The sequence below is a fragment of the Mytilus edulis genome, chromosome 6 (assembly GCF_963676685.1).
Source record: "Mytilus edulis chromosome 6, xbMytEdul2.2, whole genome shotgun sequence".
NCBI lineage: Eukaryota > Metazoa > Mollusca > Bivalvia > Mytilida > Mytilidae > Mytilus > Mytilus edulis.
The window spans coordinates 81,763,340-81,783,967 of NC_092349.1; the positions used below are offsets into that span (position 1 = coordinate 81,763,340).

Sequence of the window (20,628 nt, forward strand, 5' to 3'; positions counted from 1 at the left end):
ACGCAATTATATAAAGAATCTAAACTCTTTTTGGGCCTTAATTATATGCTATTTCTTCAATTTTACTGCCTATAACTAGAATGGTATGGACTTATCTCAATATTATGAACTTTGCGATAAAAAAAAGGGGAAGGAAATATCGAAAGTAGATCAAAAGTCACAAAGTCCATACCCGACAATTCAATTTAAAGAAGAACAACACCAACAAAAAAAAAAACGAAAAACGAAAAATAAATCAATAGCTTACAAAACAGTACAAAGAAATATCGACTGAGCAGAACGAATCCCACAAATAAATGGGCTGTTCTAAGATTATCGGGTAGTGTCAGCAAATCTATAAAACACAAATATATCAGAGCTCAAACTAATATAAAATGAAGTCCGGAGAAAATATATAGGATGGAGTGGACGTGGGTAACTTATATATTTTAGACATGTAAGTATATCATTGTTAAAAAGCTTCGCTCAAAACAAAAACGAATCGTAACCCTTCAATTTTCTATAATACTAGAACACACCCGTGATATCGCGGGTCCGTGACTTAATTAAAGTATAGAACTATGCGTATTATCTGATAAAGTCATGCCGATTATAAGATGCACAGTTTTCTCTGCTTTAAAAAAGCTTTCTGTTTGAACCCGTCGACCTTGTATTTATCAATTATTGGTAATATTAATTATTTGGAAAATAAAAGTGCCTGGAATGAAGTATTTTTTAATCAACAGCATTGTCCTATATTAGTTATTTGATCTTTGATTCGCTGTTTTGCGTCATACCGGCTAACAAATTGAAAACTGTACCTATACGCCTTAATTTAAGTCCAAATTTTTAGTATTCGTATTGTCATCTTAGAAAGTCATACTGATTAAAATACTACAATAGGGAACAATGTGACAATGGTTGAATTTAGTAGTGTCAACCCTGTGGTTATGACCCGTGTATATAGCAAAATCCTAAACACACCGTATGGTGGTGCGCCTGTTAGATGCGGAACGTACAGTTAAGGTAATAGGTAACAGGTGAATATACTATTGGTATCGGTATCGGATTCGACCCGGAAATATTAATTATGTGGACTGCAAATTAAAAGGGTCTGGAGTGGTGTAATTTTTAATCAACACCAATGTCCTATATTAGCTATATATAAAGTTGAATTCTTTGATTTGCCGTTTTTACCTGATGACTGCTGACAAATTGGACCTCGTCATTTTAGTATTATAGATTGTGTTTTTTTTTACTGTTATCATTATAATTTCACTTCAAACATAATACAAGAAATCCTGGTTAACATTTAATTATATGTGTGTCTATGGCAGCGATGATGAGTTTATTACACTCCATTATTAGCTTAATACTTTCAGAGATAATTTAATGTACTCTTAGCTTGCCTTATTTTCGATCATTCGATCATTGTATAATGTTTTACTTCATGTCTTAACATCGGATATTTTTCACAAAAATTGGATTCAGAATCAAACCTTTGTGTTGTCTTATTATTATCATTTGTTGTCGTGGTTGCTTGCGTCCTCGGTTGTTTAATTTCCTAACAACATGCAACATAGCAATACCACAAGTAAGAGAGTATATTTCCTCGTGCTTAACTATCATTCCCTATCAAGGTTTGCATTTAATTTTGTTTATAAGGGGATTTATCATTGTTTTAACGTAATCATTATGTTTTGAAATAAAGAAAACATGGGCCAATACCATCATTGTAGATAATATTTCTCACTCACCTTCAACAATAAAATTGGTGCCGTTTATGTTTGCAGACGCGAGAAAATAATCATTAGAGAAATAAGTATATCAGTCATTTTGTGAATTTAGTCTTATCAAATAAAGATAACATGATTAATTCCTATGGTAAAGATACTTGCCTAGTAGCAGTATAAAATAACAGATTGCTTGAACAACTTTATACTTTGCCATTATCTATTTGAAGGTGTACTGTCTTGAGCAGTTAAATATACATGCTTTTAAACAAAACAAGAGAAAACTAACACAAAGAAAAACATTTTTGAAAGAATGTACCAACTTCCTGAATGATAATGCATAACGTTCTGTCTTTAACTGGCTAAAAAAATTATTTACTAGCGAATATATTTTTGTTCAAATCTTTATAAGCTTAATTACATTGTTTCACACATTCTATATATATATATATGATGTCTGTCATATCTTTTTCGTTTATTGTTTAAGCATGAATCATGCATTTTTGTTTTTCTTATTTGATTTGTTTCATTGTTTTGTAATCCCGGAACCTATAATAGCTTATTACATGGTACGGGTTTTGATTATTGTTGAAAGTGACCAATATCTTTATAGTAACGTTGTTGATGGTCATCGCATAAGCAATCTGACTACATCTCCAAATGTGTTTTATATATATTCAATAAATATATTTATTAATAGTATCGGAAGCCCATGTCTGTGTTTGTTTAAGTTCAACACGTGTTGATGAGCACATGGTTGCATACCTGGTTTGTTATCAGTGGTTATTGTATGATTTGATTGGCTATTGTATGTCGCAATGCAGGTATCTTACCCGTTTGTACGAGGGTAGGATCGTGATTCTCGTACAAAATCTTATTATAAATAATCGATATTTTTATAACCAGTTATTCGACGTTTTGCCTTTTCCGAGTAGCATACCTTCCGTTCGTTATACATATCCCCCACCCCACCCCACCAATTTGATAGATTTGATTTAGACAGTTTAATGATGTGACAAGATAAATTGTAATAATAATGTATTGATGATGTTTTGTAGATTGTTGTTGATTTTGATTTTTAGTTGGATGGAGTCTCGATACGGACTTTGGTGGATTGAGGAAACTTGTGTGATTTTCTTGGATGAGTTATTAGTTGCAGATTAACATTTGAATGAATATTGAAATATGAATATATGAAATGGTTTTTTAATGCTTGGAAAAAAAATAAAAAAAAATAAATGAAGTATTAAAATGTGCTTCTCACAAGGAGAGCTCATTCCTATAGTATACATGTGTTGATTTTTATTGACTAGATAATTTATTTTCGGTTAAGCTTGGCGAATTAGAACATAGATAAATTAAATTCATAAGATTATATAAAGTTAACAGTAGATTATATTACTAGATTATCAAGACAGATATGTAATGGTTAAATGAAATACAAAATCAAAAAAGAAACGCTAGGATAATGCATATCATAAGTCTTATAATTCACCTTTTTTAAATTTTACATCATCAAATTTTCCGAAGAAATATGTGTAATCTTGAGCGCTCAATCCTATGCATTCGAGTGGATAATGTCGGTCATAAATCCATTCAGAACCTAAAAATGAAGAAAAAAAAACAATGTTTGAAACGTATAAACTCCGGCAGTAGCAAAAACGGTGGGGTCGACATGGTTAATTTTTCAGAAAGAATCCAACCGGGTAATGGAGTCTAATAATCATTTCAGTTTTATAAAGGCAACAGCAGTATACCTCTGTTTAAAATGCTAAAAATCGATTGAGAGAAAGCAAATCCGGGTTAGAAAACTAAAACAGAGGAAAACACATTGGTGTGGCCTTTTTCTAAAAGAGATGAAAATCTGCATGTTTTATGCACTTTAATACAACTATGAACGATGAGACAACCGTAGATGATGTATACTAGTATTCAACAAAAGCGAGGGTTCAAATCTCGTTAAGGATAAGACAAAAATCATCTCAGATTTTTCATCTTATGGACTTAATGTGAGACAAAGATATATATAAACCTCCTTTCTCTATATCCTATTAAATAATATGAATGTGATTGAATGGTGAGTATGTTCATTTTCTACTACTTCTACTACACAAAGTCCTGTATAGATCTGGATATAGTTATGAAATGTTTACATTTACATTTGTTACAAAACATCATGTACTGTGTTACATTGCTAAAAAAGGGACGGAAGTTACGAAAGGGACAGTCAAACTCATAAATCGAAAATAAACTGATAACGCCATGATTAAAAAAGAAAAAAGACAAACAGACAAACAATAGTACACATGACACAACATAGAAAACTAAAGAATAAGCAACACGAACCCCACCAAAAACTAGGGGTGATCTCAGGTGCTCCGGAAGGGTAAGAAGATCCTGCTCCACAACTATAGACGATATGTCAAGGTTGTAGATAATCATATCATAGTATACATTACCCTGATATCTTTGATATGTTTTTACATAACCTGAGACGTTTCCACGAGGAAAAGGCATTACATGACTAACACAAACTATAGTTTTGAGGTGTAGAACGCCAGAAACAGTTCTTCCATTCTAATATAATTTGCAGCATACTGTTTTTATAGTCGTTGTTGATGAGTTTTGAAATGAGGAAAAAATTACAGTTGAAATTTATTCAGACAAATTTGATCGGCGGTGTATTTGGCTATACTTTTTTTTATTATGTCAATGTGTGTCAAATGTATACCAGGAATATGGCAGTTGTGATCTAATAGTTCGTTTCTATGTATGTTGTATTGACGTTTGTTTTAGTTGAGCTTCAGTGTTTTTTTTTGTTTCGTTATTTTCCTCTTATAGTTGATGTGTTTACCTCGGTTTTAGTTTGTAACCCGGATTTGTTTCCTCTAAATCGATTTATGACTTTTGAACAGCGGTATGCTACTGTTGCCTCAATTCATCAATTCGTGATCAGCTTTGAATTTTATTGTTCAATTTAGAAAAAAACGGCAGTAGTAGATTTATGAATTTTGAGGAAACACTGAACAAAATATTCTGACGACGATTATTAAATTTAGCATATATAATATATCTGGTAATGTGTGTGCGTGTCTGTACCTGGACAAAAATAAATTGTACACTGCTTTACATTCTGAATTTTGGTAATTTTCCGAATGTTTGTAGAAATATGACTACTGCAATAGGAAACTGATATAAATTGACACAACATAAATAAAATTATTGATATGGTTAAATATGTCAAAACAATTTACATGTATTACACAAAATAGTCATGCAAAATGTTAATGAATGAAAATATTACCTTTTTCTTGATTTATCGAGAAAAGTAACGCTATCCTACCACCTGAAAGCCAATAGTGTACACATGCTTGAATAATTGAGGAGCTGTACGACCATAGAGAATAAAAAAGAATAACAAAAAGTTAAATCACAAAAATTCTGAACGCCGAGAAAAATTCAAAACGAAAAGTCCCTAATCAAATGGAAAAATCAAAATCACAAACACATAAAACAAATGGACAACAACTGTCATATTCCTGAATTGGTACAGGTATTTTCTAATGTAGAAAATGGTGGATTGAACATGGTTTTATAGCGCTAAACCTCTCACTTTGAAGTTTCATTATATTGAAAACTATGCGTAGACAAAATGTCACAAATAAGGTACAACAACAACACGTACCCCACCAAAAACTTGGGGTGATTTCAGGTGCTCCGGAAGGGTAAGCAGATCCTGCTCCACATGTGGCACATGTCGTGTTGCTTATGTTATAACAAAGCAGGTAAATAGTATAATTCGGTAGGTCACTTTCGTGAAAAGGGAACGTGTTTGTAGTTCCGACATAAGAAACATATATGATATGATCTGTATACCGGATATTCCATAACGGTCAACCAACTCGAGAAGGCGTCCGTAAAATTTACGAAGTGATGATTTCAACATCACCGTTTGAAACTCTTGATTTAAAAATGAAAAGGTCATAATAGGGCAGCTTAAAACATCTCTTTTGTCGTAAAGTTACGTTTTCAACCGAACCTCATAGTCAATATCTAGATACTATACTGTAGGTAAGTACTAATCAAATAGCAAAATCAAAAGCTCAAACACACCAAACGAATGGATAACTACTGTATTATTCCTGACTTGGTACAGGCATTTTCTTGTGAAGAAAATGGTGGATCGAATCTGGTTTTACGGCGCCAAACCTCTTACTTGTATGACAGTCAAATTCCATTATATTGACAACGCTGTGTGAATAAAACAAACAGACATAATAAAAAGCCTATTTGGCTGGCTGAAGTTTTATATTATGTATTTAATATACTTTTTATTCAGGTTGTACTATAATAAACAATTCTTCTTCTTCTTCTTCTTCTTCTTCTTCTTCTTCTTCTTCAAAATAGGTAAAAGTTTCAAAAATGGGGTACAGTTTCCAACACCGTGTCACACTCTTCATCACAACAAAAACAAAAAAAAATATTTAACAAAGAAGCACAAATTCACATAGCTCATGTTCAATTATTTCTAAATTTTCAAACAAAGACCTTTAAAATAGTATTTTAGAAATCAGGTCATCATTTCGTTGAGCGCAGGAATAAAATGTGTGATTAACCGATAACCTGACAAATGTAAACAAGTTAAATAGTGTGAATAATGAATGCCCTAAACACGCAATACACATTTAGGTTATTTTCTATCTATGAGTATGACGGTACCTCTGGTATCTTTCGTCCCTCTTTTACATTGAAAAGATATTTAGAAGTAAAATATTAAAGTATGGTACTTCATGAGAACGAAAACTTAAATAAATCCAGGGTTAATTCAACTTACTATTGTTATGTCGAATGTATTGTAAACAGACATTCTGAACGTTGTTAAAGGATATGTTAGATTATGAACAAATTATTAACAAAAAGAAGGAAGATATCTTTTGCACAAGTTTTAAACGTGTTTTAATTAAAGTGCGTGTTGCTCTCTGAAAGTTTACATTTAACATGTTTAAGTTATACTAAAGAAACTAATAGTAATGTTTTTTTTGTAAACAGGGAGTTTGTCTTTTTTTGTTTTATTTATTATTTACAATTACTTTGAACTTTAATTGTGTTTTTTTAGATACGATAGCAATTCCCAATGACATATATGTAAATACAGTTTAAATGAGGTAAACACAAAAATCACAAAGTTATGTAGTCGAGCATATGATTTTTTCATATTATATGGACTTAACCCTTTTTCAATTTTCATTTGAATTCTGTATTTCATTAATTTGTTTTCTTCTCCAAAATAATTTCAGCACACAAAACAATCGAATAAACTGTAGGAAGTTATAATACCTGTAACCGAACACTTTTTATTACAAACTTTTCTCAGTTGATAAATCAAGAACTCATTGAGAAACCCAGGTTACTAGGCCCTGAGGAAAATTTGACCTTAGATAAATCATATAGATTTGCATGTGTTTTATGTATCATAGAACCTGATCAGTTCTCATGGCGACAAGCTGTTCTCGTCAAAACTATGCTCAAACCATTTTTCGAAACATTTATACACTGTGAATAAAAAAAACACACTAAGTCTTTAAAAATCAAACATTTGAAAACACTGAGATGTCCTAAAGACGTATGGGTATTACAAAAAACAAAAAGTGCACACTAAGAATTGAAAATTATAAACTAAGAATTGAAAAGCAGACACTGAGATTTCAAAAGGACTCCCTGAAATGAAATAAACTTAAAAACACACACTGTGAAATTTGAAATAACTCAATGAGATTTGTGCGCACTTAATTCGCACATGTCTAATTTGTTCTGAATTTGTAACAAGCTAAATACAACTGAGGGGTAGACCCTTTAGTCGTTGAAATTGGCACCAAATGTTTTATTAAAACATTTGAAAAATAATTAAATTACATGAATGTTTCAGGATAATCTTTTTTTTGATTGGATAACAACACTTGCGCGTCATACTAAAATCAACTTTCATTTTCCATTATAAATAATGACACGTGCCATCACAATTAAGTGCACAGGTTAAATAAAGAAATTAATGATATAAATCGATTTTTTATGACTATAGCCTAAAATGTAATTATAAGAATTGTATGCTTCGTTTTTGTAATTTATAGGGTTGTATAATCGTTGATCGTTCGCATATTTATAGAATGAAGCGCTAACGTCAACACTGTTCACCCTAATGAAATTAAACACAAAATGGGAAGTATTCAATTCTTAATACAACTTATAGAAAATCTACGTTATTAAAGACCATTAATATTGGAACAGTCTGCAAAAAGAAGAACAATACATTCAATTTTTTACCCATTGTATTTATTGTTAACTTGTTCTCGTCCCACACATGCATGACATATCTTACAGTTTAAAACAACACATTCCGATACACTAATAGTAATAATCTGAGTTATAGGCACAAAACACGATGTTAAGTCTTGAAAATTATTACGAAAGTTGGTTGAAGGAACTGCATTTCATTATGTCAAAAGTTCGTGAAACCAAAATATTAATCTGTTGAATTAGTCAGCTCATGAATATTAATAAGTAATCAGCGTAGTAGTTACAGTGCGTCTTTTTAAATCTCAAAGTGTAAATTTAAATTCTCAGAGTGAGTTTTTTTATGTTTTTTTAAATCTCAGTGAGTAATTTTAAAATCTTAGTGTGTATTTTTGATTTCTCAGTATTGTCTTTTTTTCAATTCTTAGTTTTAATTTTTTTTCGATGAAGTGTTTACACGAGACGAGTACAGCTTGTAATAAGTTCTGTAAACGTTATTACATAGGAGTGTTATCATCACTAATCCTCATGCGGCCGTCTGATAATGTAATACATAGTTTATCGTAGAACATTTCTTCAGTATTATACGGAGCCTCGGTGTCAGATGGCCAGACGATACATACGACCTTGTACCAAATGTCTTTCAATGACTTTGGAAGTTTATCTTTTTTAATGTCATCCATTAGTATTACTATAACCATAGATTCACGACCCTCTCTGAAAGCATGCATTCTTGTCATTTCTATTTCATACGATCCCCAGCTACTCTCAAGAAAGTCCTTTGTAATGATAAATACAACCTTTCTACTCGAATTGATGGCTTTAACTATGCACTCAGCAATAGGTACTCCGGCCAAGAAATCCTTATGATGTAAACAGAGCTCGAAACCTTTCGGCTTCAACTTGTCATAAAGATTGGTAACCCATGTGATGTCTTTATGACTGTACGATATAAACGCATCATACTCGAACTCATCCGAAAGAGGTTGGTAATTTCGAAGTTTCATTTTAATTCTCAGGAAGAAATATTCAAATGCAAATCGATATCGATAGTATACTATTCCTAAGATAATAGCAAGAATGAACACAGAAGTAACACTACTTGCCAGTGCTACCCAGAATTTCGTTTGACAACTGATTTCGTATGTTTTAAGATTGTTTAAGAAATGAGACATGTTTGCAAGAGTTCCATTTTGGAGGACACATTCAGTTTCTCCAAGATCACTTACAATTCCCGAAAGATGAACCCATTTCATAAAATGTAATGTTTTACAAGAACATTCTATCGGATTTCCACGAAGAGATATACTTGACGGTAGGATTATATTGAGTTTATCGATATCGTCATTGCTTAGGCATGAAAATCTATTTTGCGTCAGGCTGATATGTTTGAATATATATGGTTTGGTCGGAAAGCTTGAAAGCGATTGTAAACTGTTTTTGTCAAACCTGATAGAAATCGGATGTCTAAAATTGTGATTAAATAAGCCATCTGGTAGTGAATAAATGTTATTTTGAATCAGGTCAATGAGTTGAAGATCTAAGTTCATCTCAAAGAATTTTGAAGCATTTTTCAAGGAATTCAAACCGATCCCAAGATTAGCATCCTGTGAATTAAAAGTTATCAGTTTCGGTACATGCTTCAGAAGATGTTCACTTAAAATTGTGCAATTAAATCCTGACATATCTAAAAACTCTAAATTTTCAATCCCATGTACTGTACCATTACAGTCATGTATCGTTATGTTAGCCAGATTTAGAATTTTCAAATTAGACCCGTTCACAACAGTAACATTTGTAACTCTTCTCTTATTCCACGACTTGACTGGCGAGTGCAGGTCCAATTCTTCTAACGTTTTTGGAGAGCAAACAGTGTACGATGCATCATTTACGGACGATGTAAATCGTTTATTTCTCCGTTTTCTTATTATCATATGCGGAATTCTGATGATTTTCAAATGCTTAAATGCACAAAATACAAATACATAATCATCTTTTCTGTCAGTCATTACGTTGTCAGACATAATCAATTCTTCTAAACAGTTCTCCTCTAAAGCATATCTTTCAAAAGGTCTAAACCTTATCCCAAGTATACTGTCACCTACCAAAACTAACTTTTTAAGACATATATTTTGAAGTACAGCAAAATGAGGATGATCCATTACAAACCCATTTCTCATCGGATTGCCCGTGATGCTTAATTCCGTTATATTTCTTCCTTTAAAAACCTTCAAAGATTTAAATATTTTGCTTATAACGTCATCTGCAGCATTTAGTATCTTTATATTTATCTTTAAAGTCTTTAACTTCGGAAAGGAAATAAAAGTATCCGGTGTTAGCGAAGACACAGCGTCAAGATATAAGACTTCTATTACTTGACATCTCAAGTTATGAAATGAATGCTCCGAGTATATTTGTCCAGTATGTGACGAAATTTGAATCTCCCGTAAGTTTGGCAATGTACAAAGGCATTTGTCTATTTGTTTTCCTGTACTCAGATCAATTCTTAACCTGACCAATGATTTTATTAAAGATATTTCGGACTGAAAATAAGAATTGTCATTGTAGTCATAATTATAGTTGATTGCTAGTTCTTCAAGAGAAGTCAAACCCTTGAAAATGTCTACTGGAAGAGAATTTGTTGTAAGCCGATTTGTGTTTAGGTCAAGATGAGTCAGCTCGACCAGTCCAGCAAATGCATCCCGTTCTATCATACTCAGAGAATTATAAGACAAATCGATGCGTTTTAATTTTCTGGATTTTCTAAAAGACCAAACTGGAACTGATTGTATGAAATTTTCCTGAAGGTTTAAATCTGTTGTCGAATTAGGCAGAAAAACGGGCATAGTCTTTAAATTTCTTCCAGAAAAATCTATCAAATTAACAATCTTTTCAGTTTTTATAATATAAATCGCCGCCATTGATTCTGTAAGATAAAACAAAAGTATTTACATCTCACACATTTACAATATATTACGAGACATTATTCAATTAAGACCAATATGCGTCATGTTAAAGCAGTTCAATTAAATTTAAAATAATTTACGTAAATAAATATTTTTGCACCTCCGTTTCAAGCTTAAGATAATAAACTATTTAAAAGACTGCAATACTAGTAGTTTATAGGCAAACAAACAAATGAGCACAAAAGCAGAAAATATCATCGTAAGGTTCGTGCCATTTAACAGTGGCACGTTTTTTTCCCCATAGCTATGAAATGATAACTAGTATTTAATAAGAATTTCAAAAATTGTTTTTTTAAACTATATATGCATCTGATTAAACAGTGATTTCCATATTTGATTCGTCGCGGAAATTTATTGGTGTTCCGATAACCTTCAAAACTGAACTTTAAAGTAAATAAAAAGTTATTCAAATTAAATGCGAAAGAAACGGCAGGGAAACTTAAAACTCGAAACAGAACTATAAAGTCACAGCAGATACTGTAAAATAACCAAAGAACTAAGCAGAGGCGGATTTAGGGGGGGGGGGGCAGGGGGCCCGGGCCCCCCTTTTTGGGGAAAAAATTGGTTGCTTATATAGGGAATCACTGAAGCGTGACTGGAACGGGCCCCCTCTTAGGTCAGTCAGTGGGCCCCCACTTATGAAAATTTCTGGATCCGCCACTGCTAAGAAACCCATAGAGAAAAAATGACTGAGTAACACAAAGCCAAACAATATCTGGAACCATCTCAGGTGCTCTGGAAGGACAATAGATACGGCTACACATTATACATCCATCGTGTTTCTCGTGGCAGTACATACCCGTTGATAAGTCTTAGTCGATAAGTCATATTAAAATAAAAACGGGATTGTGGTAACGACAATTGGAACATATCCGTCGTTATCTGAGTCGGACATAAATATCTATAAAGTGTGTATCACCATATCAATGGATACACATAGTGACGTGTGTCGGACATAAGTATCTATCAAGTGTGTATCACCATACCAATGGATACACATCGTGACGTGTGTCGGACATAAATATCTATAAAGTGTATATCACCATACCAATGGATACACAAAGTGACGTGTGTCGGACATAAATATCTATAAAGTGTATACCACCATACCAATGGATACACAAAGTGACGATACATTAGTCAATGAAAGAAATAATCAAACAGTGTCGTGTTTACGTAGGTGTCAATATAATGCGCGCCAATGGAACGCAATTATCTAAAAAAATTCAATCTCTTTATGACCTTTAATTATTTGCTATTTCTTCTTCGTTACTGCATATAACTCGAACGGTATGGACGTATCTTAATTTTATGAACATTGCGTTAAAAAAAAGAGGAAGAAGATATCAAAAGTAGATCAAAAGTCACAAAGTCCATACCCGACAATTCAACGTAAAACAGAACAACACCAACAAACAACGAAAAACGAATAGTTTACAAAACATCACAAAGAAATCTCGACTGAGTAGAACGAATCCCACAAATGAATGGGTTGTTCCAAAAATATTCTTGAAGTGTCAGCAAATCTTTTAAACACAAATATATCAGAGCTAAAACTAATATAAAATGAAGTCTTAGGGTGGGGAAGGGGTATTTAACATCTATTAGACATATATTTATATCATAGTTAAAAATCATCGCTCTAAACCAAAACAAACAGTAACTCTGCCTCCAATTTTCGCTAATATTGTTTTCCTGACTGTTATCTTTAGAATTAAGCTTAACTCTTAGTTCTTGTCAAGGTTTGACTTTAATTTATGAGTGGACTTATCCGGGTTTCAACGTAATCATTATGTTTTGAACTTAAAATAATGGGCCATTAACATCATTGTAGAATTTGTTGCGATATTCTCATTTGGTACATTGAAATTGTGCCCGTTAAGTTAGCAGACGCGAAAGAAAAAATAATCATTAGAGAAATAAGTATATCAGTCATTTTCTGAATTTAGTCTTATCAAATAAAGATAACATGTTTAATTGGTATGGTTAAGATACTTGCCTAGTAGCAGTATAAAATGACAGATGGCCTGAACAATTTTATACTTTGCCATTATCTGTATGAAAGTGTACTGTCTTGAGCAGTTAAATGTACATGCTTTTAAACAAAACAAGAGAAAACTAACACAAAGAAAAACTTTTTTAAAGAATGTACCAACTTCCTGAATGATAATGCATAACGTTATGTCTTTTAACTGGCTAAAACAAATAATAATTAGCGAATACATTTTTGTTTAAATATCTAAAAGCATACTTATATTGTTTCACATATTCAATAAATATGCTGTCTGTCATATGCTTTTCGTTTATTGTTTAAGCACGAATCAGGCCTTTAGTTTTTCTTGTTTGAGTTGTTTCATTATTTAGTCATCCCGGAACCTATAATAGCTTATCATATGGTAAGGGTTTCATTGTGGAAGGTGACCAATAGTTTCTTTATAGTAACGTTGTTGATGGTTATCGCATTAGCATTCGGATCACATCTCCAAATGAGTTTTATATACTCAATAAACAAATATAACTTAGAAGATTATTGTATAAAGTTAAGAGTAGATCTTCAAGACAGAGATGTAATGGTTAAATGAAAAACTAAAAACAAAAAGAAACCCTAGGATAATGCATATCATATAAGTCTCATAATTTACCTTTTTTAATTTAACATCATCAAATTTATAACTAGAGGCTCTAAAGAACCTGTGTCGCTCATCTTGGTCTATGTGCATATCATAAACGAAGGACACAGATGCATTCATGACAATATTGTGTTTTGGTGATGGTGGTGTGTTTGTAGATCTTACTTTACTGAACATTCTTGCTGCTTTCAATTATCTCTATCTATAATGAAATTGGCCCAGTAGTTACAATGGAAAATATTTTGTAAAAATTTACAAACATTTACAAAAATGAAAATTGTTAAAAATTGACCATTTTGATCATGTTGACTTATTTGTAAGGTCTTACTTTGCTGTACATTATTGCTGTAAAGTTTTTCTCTCTATATAATAATATTCAAGATAATAATCAAAAGCTGCAAAATGTTCTTATAAAATTACCAACTCAGGGGCAGCAACCCAACAACAGATCTTCACCTAATGAACATTTTTATCTTCTTCAGATTTGCTCTAAATTCTTTGGTTTCAGAGATATGAGTCAGAAACTGCATTTTACTCTATGTACTATTTTGAGCCATTTCAGCCGTCTTGATTCGTGGCGGGATTATCGTACACATTTTCAAAACTAGATACCATAATGTTGATTGTGGACAAGTTTGGTTAAATTTGTCTTAGTAGTTTCAGAGGAGAAGATTTTTTGTAAAAGATAACAAAAATTTATGAAAAAATGTTATTAAAAATTGACTATAAAGGGCAATAACTTCTTAAGGGGTCAACTGACCATTTAAGTCATCGGACTTATATGTAGATCTTACTTTGCTGAACATTATTGCTGTTTACAGTTTATCTCTATCTATAATAATATTCAAGATAATAACCAAAAACGCCAAAATTTCCTTAAAATTACAAATTCAGGGCAGCAACCCAACAGCAAGTTGTCTGATTCATCTGAAAAATTCAGGGCAGCTAGATCTTGTATTGACAAACAGTTACACCAATTTCAGATTTGCTCTAAATGCTTTGGTTTCCGAGATATACGCCAAAATCTACATTTTACACCCTATGTTCTATTTTGAGCCTTTTTCAGCCATCTTGGTTGGTTGGCCGGGTCACCGGACACATTTTTTAAACTATGATTGTGGCCCAGTTTGGTTAAATTTGGACAAGTAGTTTCAGAGGAGAAGTTTTTTGTAAAAGTTAACGACGACGGACGCCAAGTGATGAGAAAAGTTCACTTGGCCCTTCGGGCCAGCTGAGCTAAAAATGAACTACATACATTTTTACATTCTTATAATTGTTTAATATACTGACGGTTTAAAGGTAAAATAACAAAATACAGAACTCTGAAGAAAATTCTAAACGGAGATACAAACGACAAAAAAATATTATCAAAAATTATATGAATTGACATAAATGAAGGAAATATTGTTTTATCTGCATCATGTGACCCTTATCTCATATACACAGGATGCGTCATAGACATGATTAACTTCTGCCTTCTTTTTGGCTAGTTATTATATGTTTAATTGGTTTAACTTATTGTGTACTACATGTACAGTATACATATATGGATATCTATTTTTCCTTTTTTTCATTTTGGGCTGCTTGTTTGTTATCTATATCAACCTCACTTGCATTAAAATGCATTATATAAAAAAACATACTATAGATTCTTTATCTACATATCCTTTAATAACTTAAATAGTTCTCATTAATCTTTGTTTTTATCTGATTGTTTGTATTGTATTATGAAAATTATGTATGTTGTAATCTTTATGCCCTTTGGGGCCCATAACTGTTCTTCTTATACACGCAATTTACATTATTAAGAATATTTAGAGGTAAAATTCTAAAGTATGGAACTTTTAAAGAGTTTTCGAAAGTTAATAAAGTAAGGAGCTCGTTGTTTAATGAACTCAGGGTAAATCCCAAATTCTATGGTGGTTTAAATTGGTTGTTTCTTTTTTAAAATCATTTGTTTATGTTTATTACGAACAAACAGAATTGAAGGAAGAAGACTTTTTAACAATTGTCTATTGAAGGCAATTTTACGTGTATATTTAAATCATACAATTTATGGTAATCTTTCTAACAGGAAGTTATTCTCTTTTTGTTAGATCTTTCATTAAACATTTACTTTTAAATATACTGTAGATACTGTTATCTATTGGAATAATCAAAGAAATATAGGTAAAGCCATTGTTTTTGTGGTAATTTTGTCAGTTTATGTTTATGCAGACAAATTTTTAAAAAAGTGCCTATCATTGCGTATAAACGCAGCAGAAATCTTAAAGAATATTTTGCCGAAACCCGGCATTAGTTGGGAGACTTTTGAAATGGGACCCAAGGTAGGCCACTTATAGCGTGAGCCAATCTAAAAAATCCCGAAACACCGTTATTTTAAAAGAATTAATACCTTAGGCAATCAGAAATAAAGAAAAACGGTGTAAAGTCTTGAGTTTAGCTATGTATGTTGGTTGAGGGAACTCTTGTTTATAATAATTTATTGTTTCCTTCTCGGCAGTGATTTTCTTTATCAGCATGGGTAGCAGACGCTTTAGAAAATCTTATAGATTAATAAATCGCAAGAGAAGGGTTAATTCAAAAACCCAAAGAAATAAGAGAACTCGAGCTGAGTTCAATAAGAAATTTATTCTTAATTTTACTAGAACAAAATTATCTAATGAAGAGATCCTCCTACTGAGTAAAGGAACTAAATTTGTTCCGAGCCCTAATATATTTCATGTCAGAAATAATATTATGGCAGATTTTATAGAATTAGCCAGGAAAATGAGATGTAGGTTTTGTTATTCTAACACATCAGAAAATACAGAACTCCATCCATTATACTTAAAAACAGGACATGTACCTCCAAGGTGCAACAATGCTCTTGAAAATTATATAACAGACACAATGCTGGCTATATCTAGCTTGGCGGTGAACTCATTTAAAGACAATTTGTCGAGAGTAGAACGTAAATCACTATTTAAAATTTCTAATAATTCTGAGATTTATATTTCTAAAGCAGACAAAAATAATACTACAGTATTAATAGATAAGAATAACTATACGAGAGCAGGAGAAAATCACCTACGTAGCATATACTACGTAGAACTTGAACAACCTAATACTGCATCTATTAGTAAAAAGATAGAAGAGATAATTAGGAAATTGTTTTCTCAAAAAGAAATAGATATGAAAACATATAATTTTCTGACACAGAGTCATAACCCAAAACATTTGCACATGTATTTTCTACCTAAAATCCACAAAATTAAGCCAGAGGTACTAGTAGTTAAAAATATCATTAAACAAGGTTTTAACCATTCAGATATTGAGGTTGCATTTAGACCTATTGTCAACAAAAGCCATTCCCCAACTTGTAGAATTGAAAAATTCTTAGATCTAATTTTTAAACCTTTATTGAGGAAAGATCCATTCTTCATTCAAGACTCTAAAGATTTTATTGTAAAATTAGAGAAAGAAAAGATAGAAAACAAATGTTTTCTGATTGCCTATGATGTTACTTCGATGTATACAAACATGCAAATAAAAGATTTGCAAGAAACTTTAGTCAACAATTTAGAAAAAATTGACAAGCTATCATATAATTTTCAAATCCCCAATTTAGCAGATTTAGCTGAGCTAATTAAAATAGTATTAGAAAACAATGAATTTGAATTTAATGGACACATCTATAAACAGATAATAGGCGCCCCCATGGGAGGGATTTTATCGCCTACGTGCACAGATTTACATCTGGCCTCTATACTAAAGATGATATTAGATAAATTCCAGTACAGAACACACATTAAATTACACTGTCAATATAGGGATGACGGCTTTATGGTCTTCACTGGTAATATGTTACAAATAGAGGAATTTTTTAGCATTGCTAATAAGATCGACAATCTGTTAAAATTTACATATGAAGTATCTGAAGAGTTAATGACCTACCTAGATTTAGAGGTTTATAAAGGTAATAGATTTCATATAAATGGAATCTTGGATGTCAAATCTCACATTAAAAAGACAGAAACTTATCAATATTTGCCACCTAATAGCTCTCATCCACAGAGTACCTTTAAAAGTATCACTGTGGGAGAAACTATACGGCACATTAGATAATGAAATCGATTTGAAGAAGCACCTAATTAACCTTGAACTAAAATTAGCAGCCAGAGGATATAATAAACGAATTACTAGAGATCTGATTTCAGATACTTGCAACAAAGTTAAACGTTGCCATACATTAACTAGAAAGACCATTAAGAATAATATACCTTTGACTCTCATAACTAAATATAACCCAGCAGTTAAAAGGCTGGGTAGAGCATTAAGAAAGTCCTGGAATAATTTACAGTCAGATGATATATGCAGACAAATTTTTAAAAAAGTGCCTATCATTGCGTATAAACGCAGCAGAAATCTTAAAGAATATTTTGCCGAAACCCGGCATTAGTTGGGAGACTTTTGAAAAGGGACCCAAGGTAGGCCACTTATAGAGTGAGCCAATCTAAAAAATCCCGAAACACCGTTATTTTAAAAGAATTAATACCTTAGGCAATCAGAAATAAAGTAAAACGGTGTAAAGTCTTGAGTTTATCTATGTATGTTGGTTGAGGGAACTCTTGTTTATAATTTCAGATTTGCTCTAAATGCTTTGGTTTCCGAGATATACGCCAAAATCTACATTTTACACCCTATGTTCTATTTTGAGCCTTTTTCAGCCATCTTGGTTGGTTGGCCGGGTCACCGGACACATTTTTTAAACTATGATTGTGGCCCAGTTTGGTTAAAGGGAAAACGGTACTATTTATTCTGCCATTGGCGACAATGTTAACATTTTCTAAATTTACCACTTTTTAAGATAAAAACCTGGATAAAACAGTTATATGTTGTGTTAGTACTTTATTACTCTGTTTTAAAAAATAAAGCCAAATAGTATCATGACCAACTTCCAACGGAGCTTGTTTATGTTATCCATGCCCACCGTCATTTTGCACCAAATTTATGAAATTTTGCAAGTCTTTTCGAATAATTCTCTAGAAAATATTTCAATAGGTTTTAAAATTTATATTGTAAATATACACACTGCAGTTATTCATAGATAAATAAAAAAATATATTGTACCCTTACATCCAATCACAGCGCTCCTAATTTGACTTCCTTCACCTGCCTTGGGTACACAAAAGGCCAACCTAATGCTGGGAAAATTAAATACTACCGTTTTCCCTATATTTGGACAAGTAGTTTCAGAGGAGAAGTTTTTTGTAAAAGTTAACGACGACGGACGCCAAGTGATGAGAAAAGTTCACTTGGCCCTTCGGGCCAGCTGAGCTAAAAATGAACTACATACATTTTTACATTCTTATAATTGTTTAATATACTGACGGTTTAAAGGTAAAATAACAAAATACATAACTCTGAAGAAAATTCTAAACGGAGATACAAACGACAAAAAAATATTATCAAAAATTATATGAATTGACATAAATGAAGGAAATATTGTTTTATCTGCATCATGTGACCCTTATCTCATATACACAGGATGCGTCATAGACATGATTAACTTCTGCCTTCTTTTTGGCTAGTTATTATATGTTTAATTGGTTTAACTTATTGTGTACTACATGTACAGTATACATATATGGATATCTATTTTTCCTTTTTTTCATTTTGGGCTGCTTGTTTGTTATTTATATCAACCTCACTTACATTAAAATGCATTATATAAAAAAACATACTATAGATTCTTTATCTACATATCCTTTAATAACTTAAATAGTTCTCATTAATCTTTGTTTTTATCTGATTGTTTGTATTGTATTATGAAAATTATGTATGTTGTAATCTTTATGCCCTTTGGGGCCCATAACTGTTCTTCTTATACACGCAATTTACATTATTAAGAATATTTAGAGGTAAAATTCTAAAGTATGGAACTTTTAAAGAGTTTTCGAAAGTTAATAAAGTAAGGAGCTCGTTGTTTAATGAACTCAGGGTAAATCCCAAATTCTATGGTGGTTTTAATTGGTTGTTTCTTTTTTAAAATCATTTGTTTATGTTTATTACGAACAAACAGAATTGAAGGAAGAAGACTTTTTAACAATTGTCTATTGAAGAGCAATTTTACGTGTATATTTAAATCATACAATTTATGGTAATCTTTCTAACAGGAAGTTATTCTCTTTTTGTTAGATCTTTCATTAAACATTTACTTTTAAATATACTGTAGATACTGTTATCTATTGGAATAATCAAAGAAATATAGGTAAAGCCATTGTATTTGTGGTAATTTTGTCAGTTTATGTTTTGTAATTCAAATCTTCACATTACAGACAATGTTTCTCATACAAAGACTAGTCATCTCAGAGTATTTTAAAATATATGAAGAATGCACATTAATGTGGGGGGCATTATTGTGTATTTGCACTGTTTAATAATTTCAAAGTATTCACTAATTTCTAAGTAATAATTATCTAAAGGATAAATTTTGGCCTCAAGGGATCAACAATTATGTTTACTATTGCTATTTTTTTTTAGATTGTTAGTAAATGGCAGTAACCAAAACAGACAATAGGACATTAGCTAGGAGTGTTAAGAGTAAACTTGTGGAATAACACTAAATTACATATTTTACTGCACCAGATGCGCAATTCAACAATTTATGTATCGTCTTTGATGCTGGAGGCTAAAATATTCGAAAGTCCAAATCCTTCCTACACGTGACTTCCAAGTATTAATTGACATTGCTGCAAATTTCCACAAGCCGGAAGAAGACGAAGCCATAACAATATTTGTGTATTGTTGGTCAATCCTTGTCAAATAGTAACCGAGCACAAAGTTGTTCAACTTCGGTGATATAACAAAAACTTGGGTTTTCGCCATTTTATTCAAGAGAGAAAGTAGTTGTTGATGTGTATGCACTACATATACTCCTTTAACATATGCTTAAATATTTATTTTAGGTTGGTGCACGCAGACGAAAGTTATAAATTTTATTTGTGCTTTTGTGATTCTTATTATAATTTGTTTGTGGTGAGACAC

At 31.8% G+C, this 20,628-nt stretch overlaps 2 protein-coding genes across 2 annotated transcripts; one reads left to right on the plus strand and one right to left on the minus strand.

Moving 5' to 3' along the window:
- Positions 1-8,500: 8,500 nt before the first annotated feature.
- On the minus strand, positions 8,501-10,165 carry LOC139526671 (toll-like receptor 4). The gene has a single exon (XM_071321832.1). The coding sequence runs from the start codon at positions 10,163-10,165 to the stop codon at positions 8,501-8,503; it is 1,665 nt and encodes a 554-aa protein (XP_071177933.1).
- Positions 10,166-16,119: 5,954 nt separating this feature from the next.
- Positions 16,120-17,706, plus strand: LOC139526672 (uncharacterized). Its single transcript, XM_071321833.1, has one exon. The coding sequence runs from the start codon at positions 16,120-16,122 to the stop codon at positions 17,704-17,706; it is 1,587 nt and encodes a 528-aa protein (XP_071177934.1).
- The last annotated feature ends 2,922 nt before the right edge of the window (positions 17,707-20,628 follow it).